Consider the following 24212-nt stretch of genomic DNA (forward strand, 5'->3'; position numbering starts at 1 on the left):
GCAGCAGGCACTTGTAGCAGGGCTGGATTGCTCCAGGGCCAGCATGGAGCTGACGCAGTCCTGGGTAGCACCGCTGACTCTCTGTGGGCTCCTTGGGGCCGCTGATCCCATCCACAGCATCAGGCTGGTTTAACCGGTGGAGCAGCACATCTTCTCCTGACAGTGCTGGAGTCAGCAGAAGCCTGGATGGGAGCGTAATGCAGGGATGGGCATTCTCATAGCAGACAGAGACCCTGTAAAGGTCACGGAGCTGTTGGCTGTGCAGAGATTGCATCACCCAAATTTAGCCCATAAGTAACTTCTTATGCACACACACTGAGTGTGGGTGAAGCACCTGGTGCATGCATCCATGCTCAGGGCATGCAACAGCACAGTATGTCCAGTCTGAACACTCAAAGCGCATTGCTGCACAGTTTGCATCACCAAACCATCTGGGGGAAACAGAGCTGGGGACAGTCTTGCCACGTCCCCTCAGCCCTGCTTCCCACAGCTCCCATTACAGCCAAGGCAGGGGTATTTGCCGTGAGCACAAAACCTGGGATTTAAATGGGGGAGAGGGAAATGGAAGAAAAGAGAAAAGGAGAGAGGAGAAAGAGGAGGAGGAAAAAAAAAGAAAAGAAAGAAAAGAGAGAGAGAAAGAAAGTTAAAAGGAAAAAAAATGAAAATAAAAATTAAAAAAGGAATAGAAATGAAAAAAAGTTTTTTGTTTTTTTTTTTTTTTTTTTTTTTTAAAAAGGAAAATAGAAGAAAGGAAGGAAAAATAAAAGAAAGGAAAAATGAAAAGAAAGGAAAAGACCCACTCTGCTCTCTCATCCCCACTCAAAGCATTCCAGCCTTTCCTTTCCTGCCACTTGAGAGGGGGGTTGTTTATTGACATTATGCAAGTGCTGAAATATTTTTCTTTTTCTGCTCGCCCGTTCTTCCCCCTCCCTCCTCTGGGGGGTTGCGAAGGTAGTTCAAACCCCTCCAGTCATCTCGGCTTATCAGCCGAGGGAGATGCATTCCTCAGGGCTGCTCCCTTTATAAGCCGCCGCTGGCCGCCCGCCCGTCCGCCCTCCGCTCCGCAACCCGCGCAGCTCCGCGCCCGGCCATGCCCTAACCCGGCCCGGGGGACGCGCAGCAGCGCTGGGTGCTCCCGGCGGCGATGCCCCCACGGCGCTGAGGCGCGCTGCCGCCGGGATGTTCGCCTGGCATCGGAGCTTTCCACTGGGAGCGCCTTGGAAGAGAGGTGAGCCCGGCCGCCCCGCGGCACACCCCCGGCCCCGCTCCTCCTTCCCTAAGGGTACTTAGGGCTGCCCGGCCCGGCCCGCCCCGTTCCCGGCCCGATGCTGCGCTCGCTGCTCTCCGGCTGCCTCTGTCCTCACGCAGGTAAGACGGCAGCGAGAGGCCCCGCCGGCCCGGGCTGCGGGACCAGCTTCGCCGCCCTTCTGAAAGAGGTTCGGCCCGTAAGCGTGGAAGGGCTCAGGAGGGAGCAGGAGAGAATCCTGACTCGAGAGGGCTGCGGGGCCACGGGGGCAAACTGCTCGCGGTGAAAGAGGGGATTAGCATCTGTAGAGGCTGTATGCGCTTTTATCTCCGCGGGTATTGTTGTGGCTTTGCACGGACGTGAGGCAGAGCAGGTCTGCGTGCCTGCCGCTGTGCCGGCGGTGGGCATCACCTCGCTTTCGCGGTTGGTGCATCCTCATCCAACGCGGATTATCGCGGCTCTGAGAGGTTTTGCCCTTTCCCTTCTGCTCAGTACAGACGAGGTGAGGCAGGCAGAGAGGCTGTAACTCCGTAGGATGGTATGCTCTTAGACTGCTTGTTTCAGGCACGCATGGTTGGGTACGTTATATCCTTACAGCATTTCTTCACATCTCAGAATGCACCTCAGCTGGAAGCATAGCCTGTGACTCTTGTCTACACTCACATCACCACATGGGTTGTTTGCTTGCCACAGAGGCATCTAAAAACACTTTTCCAGGGTTTAAGCATATTGTGCTGCACCACAGTGGGATGCTAAAGGCATGTGAAATGCTGTGCTGGAGTGTTTCTGCTGCCAGGGATCTTCATCTCCCACCTGCACACTGAGCTCTGGGGCCAGCAGGCATCACCTCGATGTGAAGGGCTGGCTTCTGCAGAAAGCTGATCAGTGCTGCTGCTGGAGCACACCAGCATCACCACAAGATGAGGAGAATGCTTGAAAAATGTGCATTTTTACAGTATGTCCACCAACTGCTTTTTCTTCTCTGCTGTGCATTATGTGGCCACAAACTTGTTTCTTCAAAGTGATACGGTGCAAACCTATAGGCAGAGGTCCTGGTGGTGGGAACAGATGCAGGTCATAGAGGAATTAAAAGAGGTTCAGCTAGAGGAACATGAGGGGACTTCATAATCACATCATCCGGAAAGAAGCATCAAGTATTATTTGCATCTTGGTTTGGGCCCCAGCGCCATGCAGAAAGAGCCAAAAATTTGCAGTTCCTTGCAATCTCTGCAGCAGGGACTACAAAGTTGCATTCCAAATTGCAGTTCCAGAGGCAGAATACAAACCAAACAATATTTTTAGAGGTGCTGCTCAGTAACAGAGGTATAGTCTGGATCTGACTCCAAGTTTTGAAAAGCTGTTGCAACAGGTGGCAGGGTCTCATATCAGCAAGTTCAGTCTAATGCAGCTGCAGAAGTCTTCACATTTCCTCATCATCATTTCAGGGGAGGTTCAGGATGCAGATTGGGAAAGATTTCTTCTCAGAAAGAGTGGTGGTAGTGCACTGGCACAGGCTGCCCAGAGAGGTGATGGAGTCACTGTCCCTGGAGGTATTAAAGAAATGTGGAGATGTGGCACTGAGCAACACGGCTGGTGGGCATGGTCAGGGTGGGTTGATGATTGGGCCAGATGATCTTAGTGGTCTTTACCAACCTTAATGAGTCTACAAACTCTGGTCCCAAGGAGAGCAACAAAATAAGGAGTCCTCACCACCCTCATTGCCACCATGGAAGATTTCCAACATACTCTTCAGTACAGTTATACCTGTCTGCTGCTACGACGTTTGTGCCAAAGCAGCTCTCCGAGGTTTTTTCTGGGGACAGCAATGACAGCAAAGGTTAAAGAACAGGTTAATAGCCCCAGCGACCTTTATGACATAATTCATGAGTTCCTTTGACTTTAGCAGAAGCATTGGGGTCTTAATGGCTTCAGTCCATAGAGCTATTGAACAACTGTTTATCCAAGCTTATTATAGGCAATAAAACCTGAATTACTGCATACCTGTCATCCCTGGGGGGCAAGTTCCATCCCTGCAAAGGGCCTCCTGTCTCCCTGCACATTTCTTGCTGAATATACCTTATGATATGTGGTAGCCTGCAAATCAGATGGGCAAGGGGAGAGCTTCTAGATAAAGCAGTTTTACCAAGGTGTTTTTATTTTCTGATGCTCAGACACATCAGCATGCTGCATGTTAGATAACCAGTTGATTGCTGTTCATGAAATACAGAGGTAACAATAATCATACAAAACGTTGCTGTAAAGGATTCTGGCCTGTGTTCTCTCCATTGCATTCTTACATGAAGGGACACAGGACATATTGGCAGCTGTCACATCCCTAAGGACACAAAAGTCAGTGATGAGGGGGTAATGCTCTTTAGCTGGTACTATGAGCAAGGTCAGGCGCCAGCCCATACAAGCACCCAATGAACCAGGTGGTCTGTGGGGACCTGCCGTCCCCGAGATTTTCTGCCAAAGGTCATTCATTTATCAGACCTGCTGCTCTGTTTCAAAAACTTCACTAGTCACTTGGAATGAATAGAAGCAAGCAATAAAAGTGTCAAGTGGCCTCTCTACTTGGGTAAATTAAAGAGGAAATGGTTTTTCAACTATATCCATCAGTAAACAATCCATCTCCCTTCCATTGCACCTCAAATGCCTGAAAACAGCTATAATTATCTCCTTCTCTGCTAAAACATACATACTAAAGTGCTGAATGCCTCCTCAGAGTCCTTGAACCCTGTTATCTTCCTCTCAGCATTTATTCTATATGGAATTGTCATTACCTGCTGCAGCTCTGGGGTTATCTATAACCTTTTAGGTCAGATGAGATTACCAAACCACCACACAGTGGAATTACGTTTCTGTTCACACTATATTACCAAACTATAATCCAGAGGAACTTCACACACAAGTGACAGTGAGACCGGGGAGTACCCTGGATCAATCCAAAAACTTTCTTTCCAAGACTGTCCAAGATCTCAGCCCTGTTGCAATTTTTACTCTGCATTCAACATTTCAAACAAATCAGCTGTGTATATACATATCCACACACATGCATTTCAGTTCCCTAGATGGATATAAATGCAAATTCTGAGAAACAGATCTATCATGCAAGCATTCAGTTACTGCATGGGAGTACATTTCTCTGCAAATGAGTTTTCCTGTCACAATCCCTCCCTTTTCACCCCATTTCCAACACTCTTTCCCAACCCCCCTCCCATAAAAACCTCCATAAGCTCCTGCAGTACTTCCTAGTCTCAGAATTGTCTTAACTGCATAGGAAACCACAGGGGGTTCAGCTATGCAACAGCCCTCTGTACCCATGAGACTGCAAGGTATGGGACAACCACAGCCCAGCTACAAAAATCAACAGCCCCTGTGCACCCTGCACCAGGACCACTGCTGAGAAATAGGTGACAACCCAACCTAACCCCTAGAACACATGGTGGAAGAGTCAGCAGCAAAAAAATGCCTATTGTTTCAGAAAGGAAGTGACCCTTTTCTCTTAAATGCTGGGAAATTGAGACCTCATCATCGGCAAGGAAAAAAAAATCTCTCTGCAGTGAAAGGGAAATGCCACCTGAGCTGTGCAGCCAGCAGTGTTAGGGAACACAGAGGCTACAGAACTAGAGGGAGAGTTTTCTTTGTTAAGGAAGGAAGGAAAATGAGGGAATGCAAGGGCTGAGTAGGAGAGGCAGCCTTTTGCTTCTAGGTAATGAGAGTGACTCCAGCTCACCAGTCACTGATGTCTTGTGATTCTTTACAAGCCTATACAGGGTGATCACCTCTTACTGTAATTGGAGACTCAACTCCATCACAGAACCTGCCCCTCACAGGACTGAACATTTAGCACAATTGGAGCCAGAAATGGGCGACCATGCAAGCTGCATAGTGCCAAAAAACTTTTTATGGGCTTTCACAGGCACATCTTTGTCCTGTGCTCAGGGCACTGTGGTGTGAATTGACTTCAGCCTCCCTTGGAAGGATGACTGTGCAAAATCCTTGCTGCTTCAAATAACTCTAACCACTGGTGATACTCTCTATTCCTGATGCTCTGCTCCTGTGGCACAATACAGATGAGGAGTACCAGCCTTCTCGGCATGCATCCAGATAGCACCAAAGGACATGTAGTAGGAACAGGCACCTGAGCATCTTAGGTCTGCTCTCCTCATGCTTCTGCCTGGGATTGCCACCCCAGTAACCCTGCTAGTACCATTTGGAGCACAGGGGTTCTTTGTGCACGTGAATCTTGCTGCATTTCTGGGGCCAAAGAGAGGGCTCTGGTGGCTCTCACGCTGCTATCACTTGCAACACAATGGCCAGCTGAGATAAGGAAAGCTTGGCTCCAGCTAGATCAGTCATTGTGCACATTTGAAACAGTTTCTCCCCTTGCCAAGCAATCAACAAATCAGAATGAATGTTTTGAGAAGATAGATGGACACAGACCATAAGGGAGGAAAGCAGCACAGGGCAATGCCATTATCAAGTACTGCATTTGCACAACACCAGCTCCTCAGTTAGCTGCATGCTGCCACTGGCAACACCCTAATGCCTCTTCCACCTCCAGTCCTTCTATTCACCAGATAACACTGTGATGCAATACTTGACCATAAGAGAAAAGACATGACCTGGACTTCAAATGCTTTGGAGTATGGGGATTTAAACAAAGGCTGTTTAGTAGAAAGGTGGGGGATTTTGCAGGAGTTCAGTTTGGGCAGGGCTGGGAATGCCCTTGTTTTGGATTATTACTGTGTGAGTGTTTCTCTTGCATGAAACTTGGGATAGAGAAACTGCTTGAAAGCACTTTCATGCTTAGACACTCATCCTCCTTCCTTAGGTCAGAACTGTCTATATTAATTTACTAGGCTGTGCCCTGGCAGCTGCTGGTTATTACGAAACGGGAAAAATGCACTCGGACTTAAACCTCCAAGGAAAGGAAAGCCTCAGGACAGCAGCAGATGAGAGGGTTTAAGTTTCTCTGTTAGGCTTTGCTACCTGCCAGAAGGGTATCCTAGAAAGCCATTTGGAAATAAAGGAAAACAACATTCTAGAGATTTAGCTGAGATACACCCAGTTCCTTTCTCTCCCTACCAACTACCTGCAGATATTAGGTAGTGCACAGTTACCACCTCCTCATTAGGTGGGAAGCAGCCTTATCCTCCAACTCTTCCATTGTAGGAAACCCAGCAACTTGCCCAAGGTTATACCTCATCAGTCACTGTCAGCTACTGCCTTATATTACAACGTAGGGAATCCTGTTTATCTCTGGTGCAATTACAGAGCCATATAACCCTTTGAGAGGGCTACTAAGCAAATAACACAAGTTCACCTAAGACAACATTTGGCCTGGGTGCTGCTTTGGCAACATAGCCAAAAGTGCTAAAGAAAGCCACATCATTTCTAAGTACACACACAGCTCCATTCCCCATAGGGTTACCACACCAGCACCCCCAGCCAGGTGTCTGAAAGCAGCATCTTCTGGTACCTTAAATACACCCCTTCTGGGGTTTGGAAAACTAACCCAGGGGAAGGGAAACAAAACAAAAAGAAGCCTTGGCTGTTTTCCCAGGGAGCAGTCAGCATCAAACCTGGATGGCCTCCAGCACAAGTAAATTCATCTTACCAGCTTTAATGCTGCCCCTCTGTTCTCTGAAGTGCTTCACACCTTCTTTCAGAAGCGCTGCGCAGCTCTGTAACTCTAGCCCCGCAGCACACTCCACCAACACCCGGCAGGAGGCCACCTTCCCAGCTTTGTGTTGTTTGCTGCTTGCTATTGTACAAAGCACTTACAATCTAAACCCTCATCTCAAAGCACCTGACACCACGTTAGCAAGACCCCACACTGCTAATGGGTTAATTTATAGCAGCTGAGGATCTGTTTTTTTTTTTTTAACAGGTGAACAGGTGAACTTCAATTGCAGCTTTCTGGTGTTTATTGGCAAGATGTTTGAAAGAGCTCAGCGTTTTTGTATGCCTCTTTCAGGCTCTGTAGCAGAAACAGTCTACACCTCGAAAGGCCCATGGGGTAGACTCCATAACCCAGTTAGTAAAGGAGACTATTCCTTAAGAGAGGTGAAGCAAGAACTCGAGTTTCAGGCTGCTGCCTTAATCATGGATGATGTCTTTGCTGTTGTACAGATGATGTCACTGACCATGGGAAAGTATCACTGAATGAATGAGGATCGGCTGCTTAAATGTCTTGCAAAATCCAGCCATCCTTTGCATCCATTCTGAACACGTGGTGTGAGATGATAACATTTTGCATCATCATCATCATCATAAAGGCCTGGGAGCATAATTCAGAAACATTCTACCGCTGTGGTTACCAGGACCTGTCAGTACCAGGACCGATAGTTTGCAGCCTACACCAGATAAACAAGAAACTGTTGCGGAACTGGTTGGTATTATAGGGGCCACAGGATGGAGAAAGCAAATTACCATGTTGTCTGCAGAACTTTCTCAGCTCTGGTGCTGGTGGCATCGAGGGGACCTTCTCAATGAGATTCAGGAGTTTCATTTCTTTTTTATTTCTTTTTGCCCTCACCAAACTTTGTGGTACCCATGGTGCTGCATGGTAGTCATAGGTGATATGGATTATAGCACCTGACATCTGTAAGCAGCAAGACCTCATGTTAATATGTTGCTTCCTTATATCAGATAAAGAAATATTTGTGTAGGACACAGTGAACCGGTTAAGCAAGGTAAAAAGGGCAGATTGATAGACAGCAAGGGGATCTCCAACAGAATGAAAGCATGGCCTGATTAATAAGGGAAGGCAGTCAGCGTCTCTGGGAATGGTCTGCTACTGCATACAGTAATTCCTGGCAGGAACGACAGCTACATTATTTCTTCTTAAAAAGAAAAATACAGCACAGCAAATGCTTTACTCTTTGACTCTTAGTGAATGTTGTGCCACAAAGGGCAATGATGGCATCCAAAAAGACTGCAAGCCTTTCATTTTTCAAGCAGATACAGCACCCTGCCTCTGGCTGCAGGGAAGTGCTGGCAGCTGAGCAAGCAGTTGCTTTTCACTCTGAAACAGTAACAGCCCAGCTCCAGCACCTCCCTCCAGGACCTGGCACCAAGGTCCCCCTTACTGCTGCTGTTTATGCTTACTCATTGTCCTCAGCTCAGGGTCCACTATGCTCATCCAAAAAGGAGGTGCCCTGTTACCCAGCCCAGTACAGCAGCTCCTGATGAGCTTTCCAAAGCTTTTCCATGGGTGATGTCTCTCTCTGGTCATCTTTCACAGTAGTGTGCTGGTGTAGTGTGGCTGGCAGGCTGGTTCTGTCTCAGATGCAGCTCTTTGCAGTGAAGAAATGCCCGAGAATGCTGCCAAAGGAGGAGAGTGCAAGTCTGTATTGGATAAACAAGGCCTTTTGTATGGGTTTCAAAGCACTACACACCCATAGAAAGTCCCAGATAAATCCCATCAGATGTGATTCTTCATCACTCTCAGCCCTTTTGAAAATCCAACTTAAAATATTAAATCTGTGGCTGCCTATGAGCAGTGAAGGGCATGTTTCAGTTTTGTCCTGAGAAATTCTTAAGATCACATAAAAGGAATATTTAAATAAAGTAGAAATTGACTCACATAATTGCTAGCCTGGCATTAATGAGTAAAATTCTCCCAACTGCAGACATTGCAGAAAGCAAGCTGGAGAAGGGAAGGCTGGAAAATGGGTTATTTTGGAAACAGGCATTCTTCTGGGTTGCAGTGATGGAGGGCTGCCCAGCAGAGCTCTCCTCACTGCCTCCAACTGGGGGTCCCCACCTCTTCTACCTGCTTACAGACTGCCATGCTTCCAGGTGTGAGTTTCTGAAGCAGCTGTGGGCTTGGTGAAAAGGAAGGAAAGCAACAGAGGGGAATGAAAGGAAATGAAGGAGGAAGTAAGACATCCTCAAATGTGTGTACATGGTAGCCCTTTGAGGTGCCCTGGGTCATGAAGTAATAAAGGAGAAAGTATCAGAGAAACTGAAGTTTTGTGCTGCACCATTCATGCTACACCTCATAGCAGACAGCAGAGTGAAGCAGAAATCTACACTCTGAAATGTGAGATCCGGAAAAGCAGTAAGAAAACCTGGGGCAGATCTTCAGCTTGTGCAGATCAGCCTTTCACCTAGAGACTGTGCTCCACTTCATCCACATCACTGCCTGAGATAATCACAATGTGAAAATAAGTCCTCTTTGTTCACGTGCAAAAACTAATGAACAAAGCTACTCCCACATCCTTTCTCTTTATAAGGAAGGAAAGAGTTCCTTTAGAGATGACTTCAAAGCTAACACCATACAGAGAGTGAGAAAGACCTACAGTGCCTCATTTACTTTTCCTATCAGTACTTGCTTTTCATCATCTGTAATTGTGCAGAGCACTGCTAACCAAACAGTTCGCTAATTACTTGTTGCAACCTGAAATTCACTCAAATCTGTATAGATTTGGTTTGGACCTTTCCCCCCCCCTCCCCCCCCCCCCTTATTTATTTATTTATTTATTTATTTATTTATTTTCCTGTTGCTTTAGAATACATTTAATGAGGAAATTAATGTCTATCTTGTGCTTCCCTGGGTCTATTTGCAATTATATGACAAAAAAAAAAAAAAAAAAATCATCTGACTACATGCATTGTTTTCTACCTACCTACTAAATCAGAACTCTGTGTGCATTTATGACCCCCCTGAAGGACTTCAGGTCTATGAAACACAATACTTCTGTTGTAGCAAAGTCTACACGAAAGCTGTATATAGCTCTAGAAAAAACAAACCAGACCTGGGCTGCCCTCTTTGACAGTATGACTGCAGGCAGCTTTCCATTCACATTCCTCAGGCAATGGGCTATAGATTAGACTGAGTTTGCAGTCTCTTGTGACCTTCTGCTTGTTTTCCTTTACGCAGGTAAGAAGAGTCCACCTGCTGAGGACAAAGTAGTGCTAACACATATGAAGATATTGAGCAATGAAGGAATCCAGAACCCAGGACTAGTACCAGAGGCTCCTGCTGATGCAGCCTGTACTGAGGAGCCCCATTTCCCCAGCACAGACCTCCCACAGGACTGCCAGGGAAGTCCAAATGCCACAGCCACAACGGCAGACGCAGACTGTGCAGGAGCCCCAGCAGGCACAGATTATGTAGCCACACTGCCCGATCTCAGCAGCTTTGAGTCCAAGTGCCACCTTCACAGATTCTCCAAATTTGAATCTGAGGACTCAGGAGTTGAACTGCCAAGCGGGGCCAACTCTCCATCAACGCCAACAGGTTCAGAGAAGAGCTTCGTGCTTCACAGCAGAGACTCATTTTGTGACTCAGGTGTGCTTAGCACCTCATCTTCTCCAGAAATTGACCATCTGATAATGAGAGCATGTAAAGAGCGTGCCAGAAAGGTTGGCCACCAAGGTGTGGAGAGCAAAAAGCAAGCTGAGCTCTATAGCCAGGAGTCAGACGTTGTGCAGGTTCCCACACCTTCCCTTGAAGACTTCAGCATTCCTCAGGAAGGGGAAAGTCCTGATGAATATTTTGACCAGACTGAAAGGCAATCTCAGGAAAAAGAACCATCCCCAGAGACGAACACCCCCACAGAGAGCACTCTTGTCACCCCAGTTCCCATAGAGGAGCCAAAGACAGTTGCTGACAATTACACAGAGTCCTTTGGCAGTACACAAGACCTTCAGCTCCACAGACATCAGCTGAAGAAATATCCCACAAGTGACAGCCTGGATGAATACATGAATGAATGCTGTAGACTGAGTGAGGTAAGGAAGGCACCTAGGTCTGTCTAAATATCTCAGTAAAGGTCTTGGTTCTGCTGTGCATAACAAATTAAGACACATTTAAACTAGACAATCTCTCTTGATAGCAAATCATGGCAGTCGATTTTTAAGAGCCCTTTTCATAGCAGTGAAATTCTGATGTAATTCATGTATAACGTCTAAATAATAGTGACTAACAGGAAGGCTCTGATGTTTCAAAAAGCTTTAGACTAGAGGATGTGCTCATGTCTGCTCTTAAGGTGAAAACTGAAGTAAGTAATCCTACAGAGCCACGCCACCTCTGATAGTTGTGGTGGGAGCAGAACATGGTTTCAAGGTCAGGTTATTCCTGTTTCTGGGAACAACTGGCTGGCTGTTGGGGCTCCAAAGTTTGGAGAGAACTTGTCTGAGGGGCAGTTCATTCTGCCCAGGCCTGAAGCTGGTTTGAGAGCCAGTTCTCAGATAGTGAGTGAACAGCAAATTAATGCACAAATCCAAATCTTTGCTGGGAGTTCCCATTTTACTTTACTGGAACAGCTGTGATGGAAATTCCTGTGTTCAGTGACTGACTTAATTGCAAAGATTTTTTCAGCAGCTCATCCTACTCTAAACTCACTCTTTTCCCATTGCTGGGTACACTGTGTGATGAACAGGAGAATGAAAAGCTGCCTGAGCACCTGCTCCATACTGAATGCTGGCAAGTGCTCAGGCCAGAGCTCTGCCTGGAGCCCACACAAACACACTGACAGACTGCAAACCTGCTACAGTGGCTTCCAGAAGCTAGTGACAAAAAGGTCTCACTGTGAGTTAATACCCGAGTGAGAGCCAGAACAAAGAGTCTGGTAGGCAGAAGGAAAGGAGAGGGCAGGCTAAGTGCGGAGGGACACCAAACGTTGCATATTGGTGTTTTTTCAGAAGGCACAAGATGCTTAGACCCCTTTAAAAAGTAATTCTGGATAGCTGGACCCCAGGAGCAGTATCTGTTGAAGTTTCCAGAGATGCAGTCACTCCATGCCGTTCACCAGGCCTGGGGATGATGCCTATATCATCAGAATATGGGGCTGTGTTGCCATGGTTTGCCCACATGTGGCTTCCCATCTGGGAAACAGTGACAAATTGGAAAAGGGAGGCAGGAGGGAGCCAAGAGACACATGCTGTGCATGTAACGAGCATGTTTCATGACCTCCCTGCCCAGGCACAAACTCATCAGTTGGCCATCCTTTCCCCAGCCAGACCTACCCAAGCAGTGAGGAAGGTCAGAGATAGCCCTATATGTCAGGCCCACTGCCCTTAATATTCATGTCTAGGCAGCACAAGCAAGTCATGATCAAATGGAGCGTCCTTGTCCTCACCAGAGCCACCTCACACATTTTTGCAAGGCAAGTGACTTTGATGGTTCCCAGACTGTGGCCTGGCCTTTTGGCTGGGAGTTCAGAAAGGATTGGAGCGGCAGACTTTGAATACAAGGAGACTTTTTATAAAGTTACCTAAATTCTCTGTCGCTCTGGAAGGTTTGCAGCCAGCTTGATCTTGTCTGACAGCTTTGGCTGCCCATGAAATTCCTTTAAATCCTTTGTGAAGCCAAGCCTCAGTTTCCCAAAGCAGAGCATTTAAATAAACAAGAGAATAAATCAGAAAGAGGCTGAAGAGGAAATGAAGCTTTTGGTGGCTTATCTCCCCTCCTTTTTAATATCCTCACTGGCTGAGTGCTAAAGCTCTGTGCCCCAGAGCACTTCTCTGTGTTTGTTTTTGGAGCTGTACAAATACAGCTGTGACCTGGACACCAAGGAAGGCTGCCCCCCACCCCCCATCACAGAGCACCTCCAGGCTGCGCTATCTCAGGAGCAGCACTCTGTTAACTGATGGGATGCCAGCAGTGCCTAGGCTGGCAGAGGCAACAAGAGACCAGGGCTGCTGCTGTATTTGAACCTCAGAGCATGAGGACAGCAATGACAGAGCTTTGTGCCCTTGCTAAACCTGCATAATGTTGTCCTATCCTCACTGTCATGCAGTGCAGGCAGGACAGCGTGTGATCCCAATGGTCATCTATCTTTACAACTGATAGATGCATCTTGGCATGCCCCAGCTGAGGCCCTGCTCCATGTTCACTGGGGTTTTCAAATGTTCCTGTTGCCTGTCTGCAACGTGACTTAGGATCCAGCCTCTAGTCTGTGTCCCTGAGACCATGCCAGTCCTGCCATCTCTGGAAACACAGTCAGTGTCATCTGAAAGACAACAGGCCAGTACGTGGTATTCCCACTCTGTTTGGCAAAGAACATGCCCCTTCTAAGCAATTCCTAATGCATTAATTGACTTGGAGTTTCCCCAGCCCAGATGGCTGTGGTAATGCCAATGGCTCTGAGCTTACCACCAAACGAGATGCAGGGCTGGATGAGGACTTGATGTCCTCCCTCCCTGCTGAGTCTGCTTCTGAAAAGCATGAAGGAAAGTGCTGGAAAAGAGGGACTGGAAGGACCAAATGTTTTGATGCTTGTATTCATTTGGTGAAAGGTTCTGGTTGAAAATACACATCACATCACTTCAGTCTGGCATTTCTTAAACAAAGCTTTCTGATCTTCTATTTTGAACTGGCGTTATTTTGAAATTTGCCTACATTTAAAAAGATGAAAGAGGGTGGAAGCTGTTAAACAACAAGAGAAAGAACTTTGAAGCCTAAATAAAAGCATTTCCTTTTAAGCCAAATTAAATGTTTTGGGTCAGTTTGAAGATACTTAGCTTTTGATGCTTTTGCTTTGCAAACACTTCCTTACACTCTGTAAAGTTTACATTTAAAGTCAGCCCAGGCCCCTACAAGAAGAGCGAGGGAGGGAACGTTGTCATCATTAAATGAAAAAAAAAAAAAAAAAAAAAAAAAGGCCCATTAATCACACAGCACTAATTATCCTTGTCCGAAGAAGTCAAAGTACTTGTCAGCGGAGAGGAGTAGGATTGAGGGGAAGGACAGGGCAAGCTGTGATGCTCTACCCATAGCCTTTGCGTGCTATGTGCAGGAAACCAGAAGCTATCAGCAGTGCAACCACTCGTGGACATCAGGGTGGAGTGATCAGAAATATACAGCGTGATCCCTCACTTTCCTGTTATTCACAAGCCTCAGGGTGCTGTCAGCTCCCACTGACAAATGTTTCCCGCTCTGCCTATGGCGTCACCAATCAGTCGCTCCAAGCCCATGATGTGCAGTGTGTGCTTACATTCCTTTGCCACTGTACAGTCCTCATGCTCCATCCTTGCTCGCCTCACTGATGGGGTGGAGGAGATTGAATGGGGATTTCTGGAAGAACAGAGCACTGTTCTACTCAAAATCATTCATGGGAGAAAGCGAAGAGTCTGGTAAACAACTGTCTTTCTTGCAACTCCCACTGGCCTTCATACCTCAGTAGTACAATAAGATAGAGCGACTCCAGTGACTTTGGAGGAAAAGCACGATTTTATACTAGCCAGAATATTGACCAGAGTGCTCTAGATAAGAGTGGAAGTCCCCATTGCAGGCACTGATCCTGTATTTTCAGGCTTCCCAAGGAATTCATGAGCTAGCAGAACTGTGAGGATTTATTGCTAACTGAGCAGGGCTACACGTGCTGAAAACCCATTCCCAAAACCTAGTCAGGTGAGCACTCCCAAGGGCAGAGATCCCACTCCAGTTTCCCTTCAATCAACAGGGTCAAGTTGTTAGTGGGAGCAACTCAGCACAGTGTGGCTGAGGCCTTCGTATTATTTTCTTCTTTCTGGGAGTCTCTTTCAGTCTGACATGCTCGAAAACAAAAGCTTGCACTATTTATACTTCATGTACTTCCTTTCCTATTCTATTTTAACCTTCTGATTTGTAAGTTCTACCTGATCGTCTGCACCTTTTTCTTCAGAAACATGGGTCTTATGCACCCAAAAATAGGTACATGGCTTTTGTTCAAGTACTATTTAGCAATCCCCAGTGGGGAATGGGAAACATTTCAGCCCCGTGAGATGAATGTTTTGGGAAGCTTCATCAGGGAGGACAGACAGAAAGGGACTCCTCCTGGAAAATGTTTGCAGTTCTCCCGTGGTTGCTCCCCCACAGCTTCAAGCATAAAGCTCTGATAGGTGCTGAGAGAAAAATATTTATACCAATACGTGACAGAGCAGGTTCTGTACTGCACGCAGCACAGCCAGAAGATAGCGAGGGATGTGTAGGTGTTTCCAGTCCATGGAAAAAAAGTCCTGAAAGGGTCCCTGGAGAGGCCCTCTCTGAGCAAACATTTTTGGGGGCAACCTGCCAAGTTACACAAACTTGCTGTATTGAATGCCTGCCATATCTGAGCAATCCTACCGCAAATGGGCCTTGTGGCAGGGCACAAAAGGTGAAGCGCTCCCTTCAAAGCTCTTACTCGTGTGCTACCTATGGAGATGGCTGGCTCGGCAGGGGTGGGCAAGAACTGTAGGTTCTGCCCGGTTGGTTGCCTTCTCACTCATTTGCACCTGCTGGGATCACAGCAACAAAACACAAATTAATTCGCTATTCAGTAGCCTAAAGTGCCGGACCTGAGCACTCTTTGAGGGATGGCTGTGGAATGGGATCCTCCAGTATATCATGTCCAGTGTAGTTTAGTTCCTCCACAGGGCTGAATCCCCCTTGCCCTAAGGCCTGGAGCAAATGCTGTACCTCTTTTTTCTCTTTGCTTTTGGGCTGGGTGACCTCTGTCTTGCCAATGCTCCTTGGGGCGCTGCCGAGAGGGACACAGAACGCATGAAGGCAAATGGCTGACGGGCTTGGAGTCGCCATGGTTTTTCATACCATTTCATGTGACCTCTGTTCCAACTTCAGACACAAAAACATCTGGACATAATAATGCCTATTTATAAACAACATTGTATCATCATTTGTTTAAAAAGAAGTAAATCCTAATGCTGATTATTTTTGAACACACCATGAGCTTTCTGACATAATGAAAAGACAGGAAGAGTCCTAAGGTTGGCATTTCCCCAAAAACGTAGATTGTTGTGGGAAAGGAGACAGAGTAGGCTTCCTGCTTTTGTAGAGGGAACTTTTTTTTCCTGAAGTAAGGTAAACTTAGAGAGCCACTTTTGTAAAGATTGAGACTTATTTTACTTGCTGGTATCAGATGCACAGCAGCAGGCTGTGCCTGCTTTCCACCAGGGTGGAAGCGAGATGCTGCATGCCTTGTGGAAGCCCTAGGGCAGAAGCAGCAGTCTGGGCATGGGGAGATACTACAGGTCCCAGGTAGGAAGAAAGAAGCGGTACAGCCTGCTTACAGCCTGTGCTCTTTTGCTGAACGCTGCAGACAACTGCTCACAGCCGGAACATGGGCAACCCTTTTCATCAAAAAATCACACCACCTCCTAGCGCCCTGTCCCCAAGCAGCTGCTGTGCCTTGAGCTCAGCTCCAGAGACCAAGCTGAGAGCACACATTTCCAAATGGGCAATTCGTAATCCTGAAAGAACTACAGCACAGCAAAACTCACAGCATTGCCATGTTTCTCCTCAGCACTGATTGTCCATGCCTGTGCTCTTATAAGAGCCTTTTAAGACTATTTAGTGCCGCACTTACAGAATATCCTGACAAAGCTATGCTGCAAGCTTGGTCCTGCAGACTTCCTCCACATCTGAGAAAGTGGCAGCTGAGGTCTACTAAAGCGGAATGATGCTGTTCACTCTAGCAGCTTGGTTCAGGTGCATGTGGCTGCAAGGAGCAAGCTGGGCTCCCAGCTGCCAGTAAAACTTGCCCTGCCATCTTTAGCTCAACCTATTTTATCATTGCAGGTGAACCAAGGGAACAGCAAAGCCCTGGGATCTGGCCTGGGGTACCTGGAACATATCTGCCAACTGATTGAGAAGATTGGGCAGTTGCAGGAGCACAACCTGCGGCTCCAAAAGCAAGTCTGCAGCTTGCAGAAAGAGCAGAAGATGAGCCAGATAAAAGAGGTAAGCAGACACCATAGAACCTTCCATTACATGATATACTTAAGGCCCAGATGGGAAGTCTCCAGTTCACCTGAGGGATGATACTAATTTTACTTGACCACCTGGGCTGGGCACTGCACTCTCTAGGGAGCCCTTGCCCTCCATGGGCTCAGCTTCCCTTGGGGTGGGCTTAGATTTCTCCTCTTATCCAGTTTTATTTCTCAGATGCCCTAACTGCCATTTGCTTGTTTCTGTTGAGTTAAAAAGGGACCCCTCACCGTATGCCATGGCCAGATCTGTTGGTATCTTTCATTTCTCTGCAGTTAAAAATGCCCTAAGAATGCATCTCCCTCTGACAGTGTTATCAAAACAAAACACTTCCATGGACCTCTGTTGTGATTATGTTTTGAATTGCAAGTTCTTTCTTTCCCTTCTATTATCATCTTGTCAGAAATCTCAGTATTTCCCACAAAATAGACACAATGGAAGAGAGAATCGGTGGTACCACTACCCAGCATCCATGCTTGTTTTCCTTTACTGCTCTGCTGAATTGCCAAAGGAAGAATTTGACATGAATCACCTTAGTGCCCCCATTTGTCTTTTGTTTCATTTTTATTTCATTTTATTTATTTTCTAAATCAGCCAGAGTTAGCTGGGAAATTTGACTTAAATTTTCAAATCATTTCAGCTTCCTCCTTACACAGCATGTTTTTAGTCCCTGAACACTTTGTTCAGCTCTGCACCACCTCTTATTCTCAGTTCCTTTTCTTTGGCCACCATACCAGCTTTCCACCTTTTTGCCTCCCTTCTCTTTCTCCCCTTTTATTTATTTTATCACCCCCAAAGGAACGCAAGGGATCTGTCACAATCAGCTATTTCTTCCCACCATGCTGTGATGAGTCTTTCATTCTGCCGACACCATCATTCCTCCCCCAGTGCTGCTCTCCCACCTGCTGGGACTGGATCTGCAGTAGGTGACCGGTTCCTTCTAAGAGCTGAAGCCAAGTTGTGAGTCAGGTTGCAGAGCAGCGAGGCTCGTCATTTCCATGTACTCATCTCTCACACGCAGAGGAATGCAGCCTCCTACATAGAGCCTGGGAATTGTTATCATGTTTCCTGAAGCTCTACAACTGAGTCATTGCCCAAAGCAACCCTTATAAACTGCAAATTCAGGGTCAAATCATCATCTGGTATATGTGCCCCATCCTCCAACTCCCATTAAAATGAAAGGCACTGTGCTTTTATGTAAATATTTGAAACTAGTCTTCACAGTATTTTCCAAGGTCTCTCAGCACAGCCTTCTTGCCTGCATATGTCCCACGGTACTCTGTGGGGAACTACACAGCTGTAACACTCAGCACTTGCAATGTGATCTACAAAACTGAATACTCTCCCCTTATTCCTGTGGTGCCTGCATCTCCTACATTCAAGTAATTCTCCATTATTTTCTTCTTCAGTCCCTCTTCTCTGTATAGAAGAGACTCTACTACCACTCTTTGCCACAGGATATAGCAACTGAAGTCCACATGACTTTTTGGAGGGCATCTTAAGACTACTTGCCAAACCACTTTTACTCTCAAAGCAGACTGTGAACACATAAAGGTTTCCATGCCTAGGAAAGTCATAGGCCTGCATAGAAATGGGTTGGGGGGCTATTAAGAGATGATATATGTTCTCCTATTGCTGCTCTTGAGAGCTGTAAAGGCAAACCCCTACAGAGACTGAGGACATTTCCAGAAGCATTCAGCTGATAGAGCTGTATGGATTTATTGCACAAAACACCAGGAAGCTTACTGCAATCCCGTTAGGTCTCACCATCTCAATGACTTTGTACTTATCAAAAGACCTCCCAGACATACCTATTGCAGGGGCTGTGTACAGAGTTGACACCGAGGAGCATAGGGAACACAGTTACTTCACATCCTTTGCTTTACAAAGAAACCTCAGTGCCCTGGGCAGAAAGCAACATATTTCATCAGCTTTTCAAAGCACCCCCAAAGGCACAGGTACTGCAAAGTGCCACATGAAACATATCCAAATAAGATATTACATTGAAATTGTCAATCACAAGATTGAAAGGCTCCCTCTCTCACTGTATCAGCTACGGCAGAAGCACCACATACAGGGAATGTTTGGTAACATGTTAGCAAGTTATGGCCTCCCATCAATGAAAATACAAGATATTGTTGTCTGTGCATGGTCCAAAACAAATAACATTATCATAAAATGCTAGTCTGTTATAATGGATGTTTATTTGCACAACTGCCTTGGCTGAGCAGCTCTGTGTTTAAAAACTGCCTTCAGCTCCTTCTGGGAAACAACCCCAAAAGTTGCTGAACACCAAACAGTTCATGTCAAATACTAATGAATCCATGAAAAATCTGCATTGCCACTCTAGATTGCTCAGTCTTACAGAGAGGTAAATGCCTTATCTGGGTCCTGACAGGTCTTGAGACAAGGCTGAGCATCCCAGGACTGGAATGCTTGCAATTTGTCTGCACCTTCACACTGCCCCATTACCTTGAGCTGCTGCAGTCTCACGGTCTGCATACTTTCTTCTTCTCTGCTGTAGGAGTACCTCATGCAGCATTGCTCCTGTGGAGCTGCCAGCATGTTCCTCAACTCGTACCAAGACATGAAGACAGTTTTGGCAGGGAGGAGCAGACCTCACAGCCTCTTGGTTCAGACTGGAAACCCTTCTGATCTTTCCATCATCCCAGAAATAGGAGCAAGCACCAACAAGCTCAGCAGCTACCGTGGTGAGTTTGACTGTCCCTAACCAGCCCTCTCATTTGTCACCACTTGGTGGGACAAGCTGATCAGCAACCCCCTTTTCCATAGGACAGGCAGATAGGAAGGTGCCAGCTTCCCCACTAAGGTTTTGTCCCATTAAAAGATGAATTTTGAAATACCTTGAATACTCGCTCCTTCACATGTGCTAAATTGGATTTCTTGCCCACTGTAGATGTAGCTACAGAGGATAGGCAAAATATATTACCAGATGTGTTTCTCTTTTGGAAAGTTGAACAAGTCCATTAGTACAGCTCCTCCATGTGGCTTTAAAATCCTCCCAGCCAAGGTACGCCTTTATCTAAGGTGGGAAGCCTCACATCTGCTATTAGTCTCCTTCCTGTCCTTTCACGCAGGCAAAGAACACATTCCTGGAGGATGACATACTCAGTAGACCAAGAGGAAATAAGCCTGAGCTGCAAAGCCTGGCCTAGAGACCAACTTTTGCAGAAGGCTGAGAGTGACTGGGCTTAGCCTAATCATGTAAAGCCAGCTGAAAAGCCTAGATAAAATGCTACCTTTGAATCACCACGCTAAATGAGCCTAATTAGTTTATTTCAAACCTACAAATTCAGCCAGCCTGTGAAACACAGAACTTTAACATGTTTCTAGCAGAACGGGGTCACTGTGTAAACAGCCTTTGGGCCCTCTAGTGCCAAAACTCAGAAACTCTCTTTATTGGCAGTTTCAGAGCAGGGTTGAAAGGCAAATAAGACCACGAGGAAGGCAACAGAAAATTTGCCCTTATCAGGCACTAGCTTGGATCATTTACCTTCCTTGCACCAAATTGTGGCACGAAGAGAAAAAGTTTTCGGTCAGTCATTAAACCCTAAGAGGACTCACCCTGCTACTGGCAGCACTGTCCACAGGCCTTCCTAGTAGGATATTGCTGAGAAGCACGAGCTTCTAGAAATATAAGTCTTTGCATTTCATTGCAGGAAGTGAGAGATACCCAGAATCAGGAAACAGCCATCCAATGGCAGGGCTCAGGAAGTCATCGAACAATAGGAACAAGGAGAATGAGTTCAGAGAAGGTGGTGGTATGGCTGAAAGACAGGATCCTGCAGCCAGAAAGGTGAGTGATAAAACCGCTGCCTGGCTCTGGGTGGGATCTGTGCGGGAAGCAGGGAGCCCTGCTCAGGTAAATGCAAAGTCAGGCACTGGGAAAACAAGTCCACACTGTCTGCTTCCCACCAGGGCTGGGGCATGCAGGCAAGGGTGCTCTGTATGCTTCTGGTCCCAGCCTCAAATAAAGACAGTATGCTAACATGGCAAGAAGGGCACAGAGCAAGGTACCTAGTGTGGGGGAAAGGAGCTCTGCAGACAGCAGCATGAGCTTTAGCCCTTACCAACTCCAGGGAGTTTGATGCATGAGGTCAGTTCTAAGCACCTTCAGTACTGCTGCCAGCAAGGTTAAAGCAAGCACACGTTCATTACTGCATATAACTATTTCAGTGGGTCAGCCTGTAGCTTACTGCCAGACTGGCAGCATACCAGTGTAATACATCAGCCCTCAAAGCTTGTTTCGGGGAAGCCCTATCACTGAATTCCAAGGAAGCTGAGACAAATGCTTTTCCTCTCCCTCTCTCTCCCATTGTTTGTGGCTGCCTCAGCACTTTACTGTTCCAAGGGGGATCAGAAGTGCTGAAATACCAGTACAGAGGCTCTAATCAGAGTATTCCCAGCCCCACAGGAAGGAGGAAGGAGTAAGTCTCTCACGGGAAAGACTTTCTCATGAAATTTCCACGTAAAGTTGCAAATTGGTTGCAAACATTTGCATGAACTCCATAAACACCATCAAGGACATAACCTGAAAGGTGCTCAGCGCTGTGACTTGTGTCTAGCAAAGTACTGGGTATGAACATTATTTTAAGCACATGGGAAGCCCTGATTACTTACTTCACGGCACAGCAGAACTGAGATCCACGCTTCTTAAACCGAATCCTAACGCAGTCTTCCTACATCACATCTTAGCACAGTCACTCCTGTATTTGGTACTCTGGACTTGTAATGCCCCTTTACCTTATACAGCTGCAGGAGCTGTACAGGAATCCTGCCACACTATTCCAGATGCAATAGGTATGTGAACTGGCAGCCTGAATAAAAAAAGAGACAAGAAGTAAAGGAAGTGATTACCATCCATATGTAAAGACACAAAGAGATAAAGGCTTAGACAAGGCTATGGGTAAAGTCCTGGGCAGATCTGAGAAGAGCGTTCAGGTCATGTCCAGATCTGTGAGATGGTCTCACCGTCACAGTACTCATGAGTTTATTTTTCTTTGCTTATAGGGTCTGGATACCAGCAAGAACTGCTTGGTAAGGACTGCCTTTGTGGAATATATTTTACTTGTATCTGCACTGTCATGGACTGAGCTCCTAAAGCATGCAGAATTTTACATAAAAAAAGAGGTTCACTGACCCCCAAAGTAACAGACCACATATGCTATTTTTATGACTTACTGAATTTGTTCACTGTTCTGCCACTCCCACAATAGGCAATGGTTAGATAGCTTTCAAGAACAGGCAACTGCTCAGCCTTTGTGGCATTAACAGTGCTGGCTCTTCTGGGACATCTTTGGCACAGCCAGGGACCACCTTCCCACAGTGCAGAGCTGCTGAGGCCTTCAGAACTCTGCCACAGCACACATTAATCCTAGTAAGAAACACAAAGGTGTGATATTTCCATGAGTAAATAGTCTCACTTACAGGCAATTAATTAAATGGCACAGAAAACTGCTGCAGTTTTCAGCTGAGCCCATGACCTCATCTGAAGTTTTGAAGTGGAAATTCAGCAGAGCTTCAAGAATTACTGTAATAGGTTCTGCTTTGGCAGCTGCCCGGTCATGCTGCCAAGGTGGCCCTGGCTCACAGTGCTGTCCTGGAGCACATGCTCTGCTGGTGGCACTGTGGGATGGCAGCTCAGGACAATGCCCAAAACATGACAGTGGTTCTGGGAATTTCACCAAAATGTGTGTCAGCAACATTTCTACCCCAGAACATGATCTTTTTCCTTCTGCTCACAAGGTTTCCCAGCCATTATTTTAGGAAACTTAAAACAAAGTAGGAAAAAAAAACCTCAGACATTTTTGATACCCATTTCTTCCAAGCTAATAAGTCTAAATGAGTTCATCCTAAGACAGCAAACATTAGGGAGGGCCTCAGAGACTCCCTGACCTGATAATCACTATTAGCATTTCAAATGGAAGCTCCCAACAGCTGCAGCCTGTGGACGTGACAGAGAGACAAAGGCTTGGTGCCCTCTAATTCAGGGGCCACAAAAAGTTGACACCTTGAGAAAGGCTGATACTAATGCACCTGGTCCAATAAAAAGGGAAAGAGATTCAAGCTACTTTTTTGGGTTGTTTGCTATGTAAAGCCCCGCTCCACCCCCCTGCAATGAGTGCAGGTAAGCTGATAGAAAACCAAACCACTTCTCTTTTCCTTTAGCACAGTGCAACAATAAGGTGCAACGTGCCTTTGGGCAGCTATTCAGCACTCATCAGAGAAGAGCTAGGTTGAACTAAAACCAGGGATCTTCCTATTTTTCCAAAATAAAGCAGCTCAATACAGTTGCATTCTATGCATTCTATGCACTGGTGAACCGCACAACTGTGCAGAGTCATAGCCCTATATCACTTCTGCTAGGAATGTATCCCTTTATCCTGGGATGTATTCTGAGAGGGAAGCTCCCCTCTTCCCACCAACCTAGTGTACCCGAAAGTATCATAGGGTGGCCAGATGAGGCCTGCCAGCAATCAACTTCTGGTCCCAGCTTCTTTTTGATCCCTAGGGTGAGAGCCATGCCTGGGGGAAAATGAGAGATCTTATGAGGAAGACAAGGCTGAGAAACCAAAGCAAGCTGGGTTTGACTTCTGCTGCTCTGAAGAGGTCCTGTCCGCAGTTGTACAGGTAAGACAGAGCTGTGGGAAGGTTTCATTTAGTGCTGGTGTAGCTGGTGGTGACTAGAGAACACTCCTCTGAGTGAAGACTCTCCTTGCTTTCTTTCTTGTATGAGAGCATCCTAGCCAGCGCAGTCCTTTACCCAGGTGCTCTAAGATCCCAGATGAACAATGTTACCTACATGAAAATGACATAAACATTAGGGTCTCCAAGGAGGTGCCCACCCAGTCATCACTAGCAAGGGCCACTCCAGTGACTTAACTACTACATCTATTAAGAAATCTGTGCTGGCCCCTCAGGTGAGTTTGTCAGGCAGGCTACAGCCTGCTGTCTGAGTTACAACGTGCAGCACTCTCCATCCAAGTTGATAACAGCACCCACTGCACAGATCTCCTCTGTATGCCTGCCAAGTTCTCCCAGCTGGTCTGGTGTATTTGTGGTGTTTGTGCCTATAAGAGGGTTACGGGGAAAGTCTGGATATCTCACCAAAGCAGGAGTATTACGTGGATCTGGGCACCTCCATGTGTTTTTTCAGCTGAGATCTTGGTAACCTCAAGGGGAACAGCTCTGATGTGCTTAAGTCCTCCTTGCATTTTCAGAGGGGCAAGGGTAGGGAAA

At 46.6% G+C, this 24212-nt stretch overlaps 1 protein-coding gene and 1 long non-coding RNA gene across 3 annotated transcripts in view; one reads left to right on the top strand and one right to left on the bottom strand.

The window, feature by feature from the left end:
- Window positions 1-897: 897 nt before the first annotated feature.
- LOC140254407 (uncharacterized) overlaps window positions 898-24212 on the top strand; it is a 29247-nt gene continuing 5932 nt past the window's right edge. Inside the window, exons 1-7 of one of the 2 annotated variants that reach the window (XM_072340873.1) lie at window positions 898-1228; window positions 10140-10993; window positions 16764-16925; window positions 19477-19663; window positions 20633-20769; window positions 21984-22010; window positions 23485-23603. In XM_072340873.1, the coding sequence (XP_072196974.1) occupies window positions 1180-1228; window positions 10140-10993; window positions 16764-16925; window positions 19477-19663; window positions 20633-20769; window positions 21984-22010; window positions 23485-23603 (1535 nt within the window). In that variant the 5' untranslated portion in view covers window positions 898-1179. Of the gene's footprint in view, window positions 1229-1309; window positions 1369-10139; window positions 10994-16763; window positions 16926-19476; window positions 19664-20632; window positions 20770-21983; window positions 22011-23484; window positions 23604-24212 lie in introns of those variants that run through there. The other variant, XM_072340874.1, reaches the window with a different exon arrangement.
- Window positions 1853-7038, bottom strand: LOC140254408 (uncharacterized). The gene is made up of 4 exons (XR_011904196.1): window positions 6870-7038; window positions 3248-3340; window positions 2900-3059; window positions 1853-2790 (listed from the first exon to the last, which is right to left on the bottom strand). It is a non-coding gene; the product is annotated as an uncharacterized lncRNA (long non-coding RNA).

This window comes from Excalfactoria chinensis, chromosome 6 (genome assembly GCF_039878825.1).
Source record: "Excalfactoria chinensis isolate bCotChi1 chromosome 6, bCotChi1.hap2, whole genome shotgun sequence".
In the NCBI taxonomy this organism is placed as follows: domain Eukaryota; kingdom Metazoa; phylum Chordata; class Aves; order Galliformes; family Phasianidae; genus Excalfactoria; species Excalfactoria chinensis.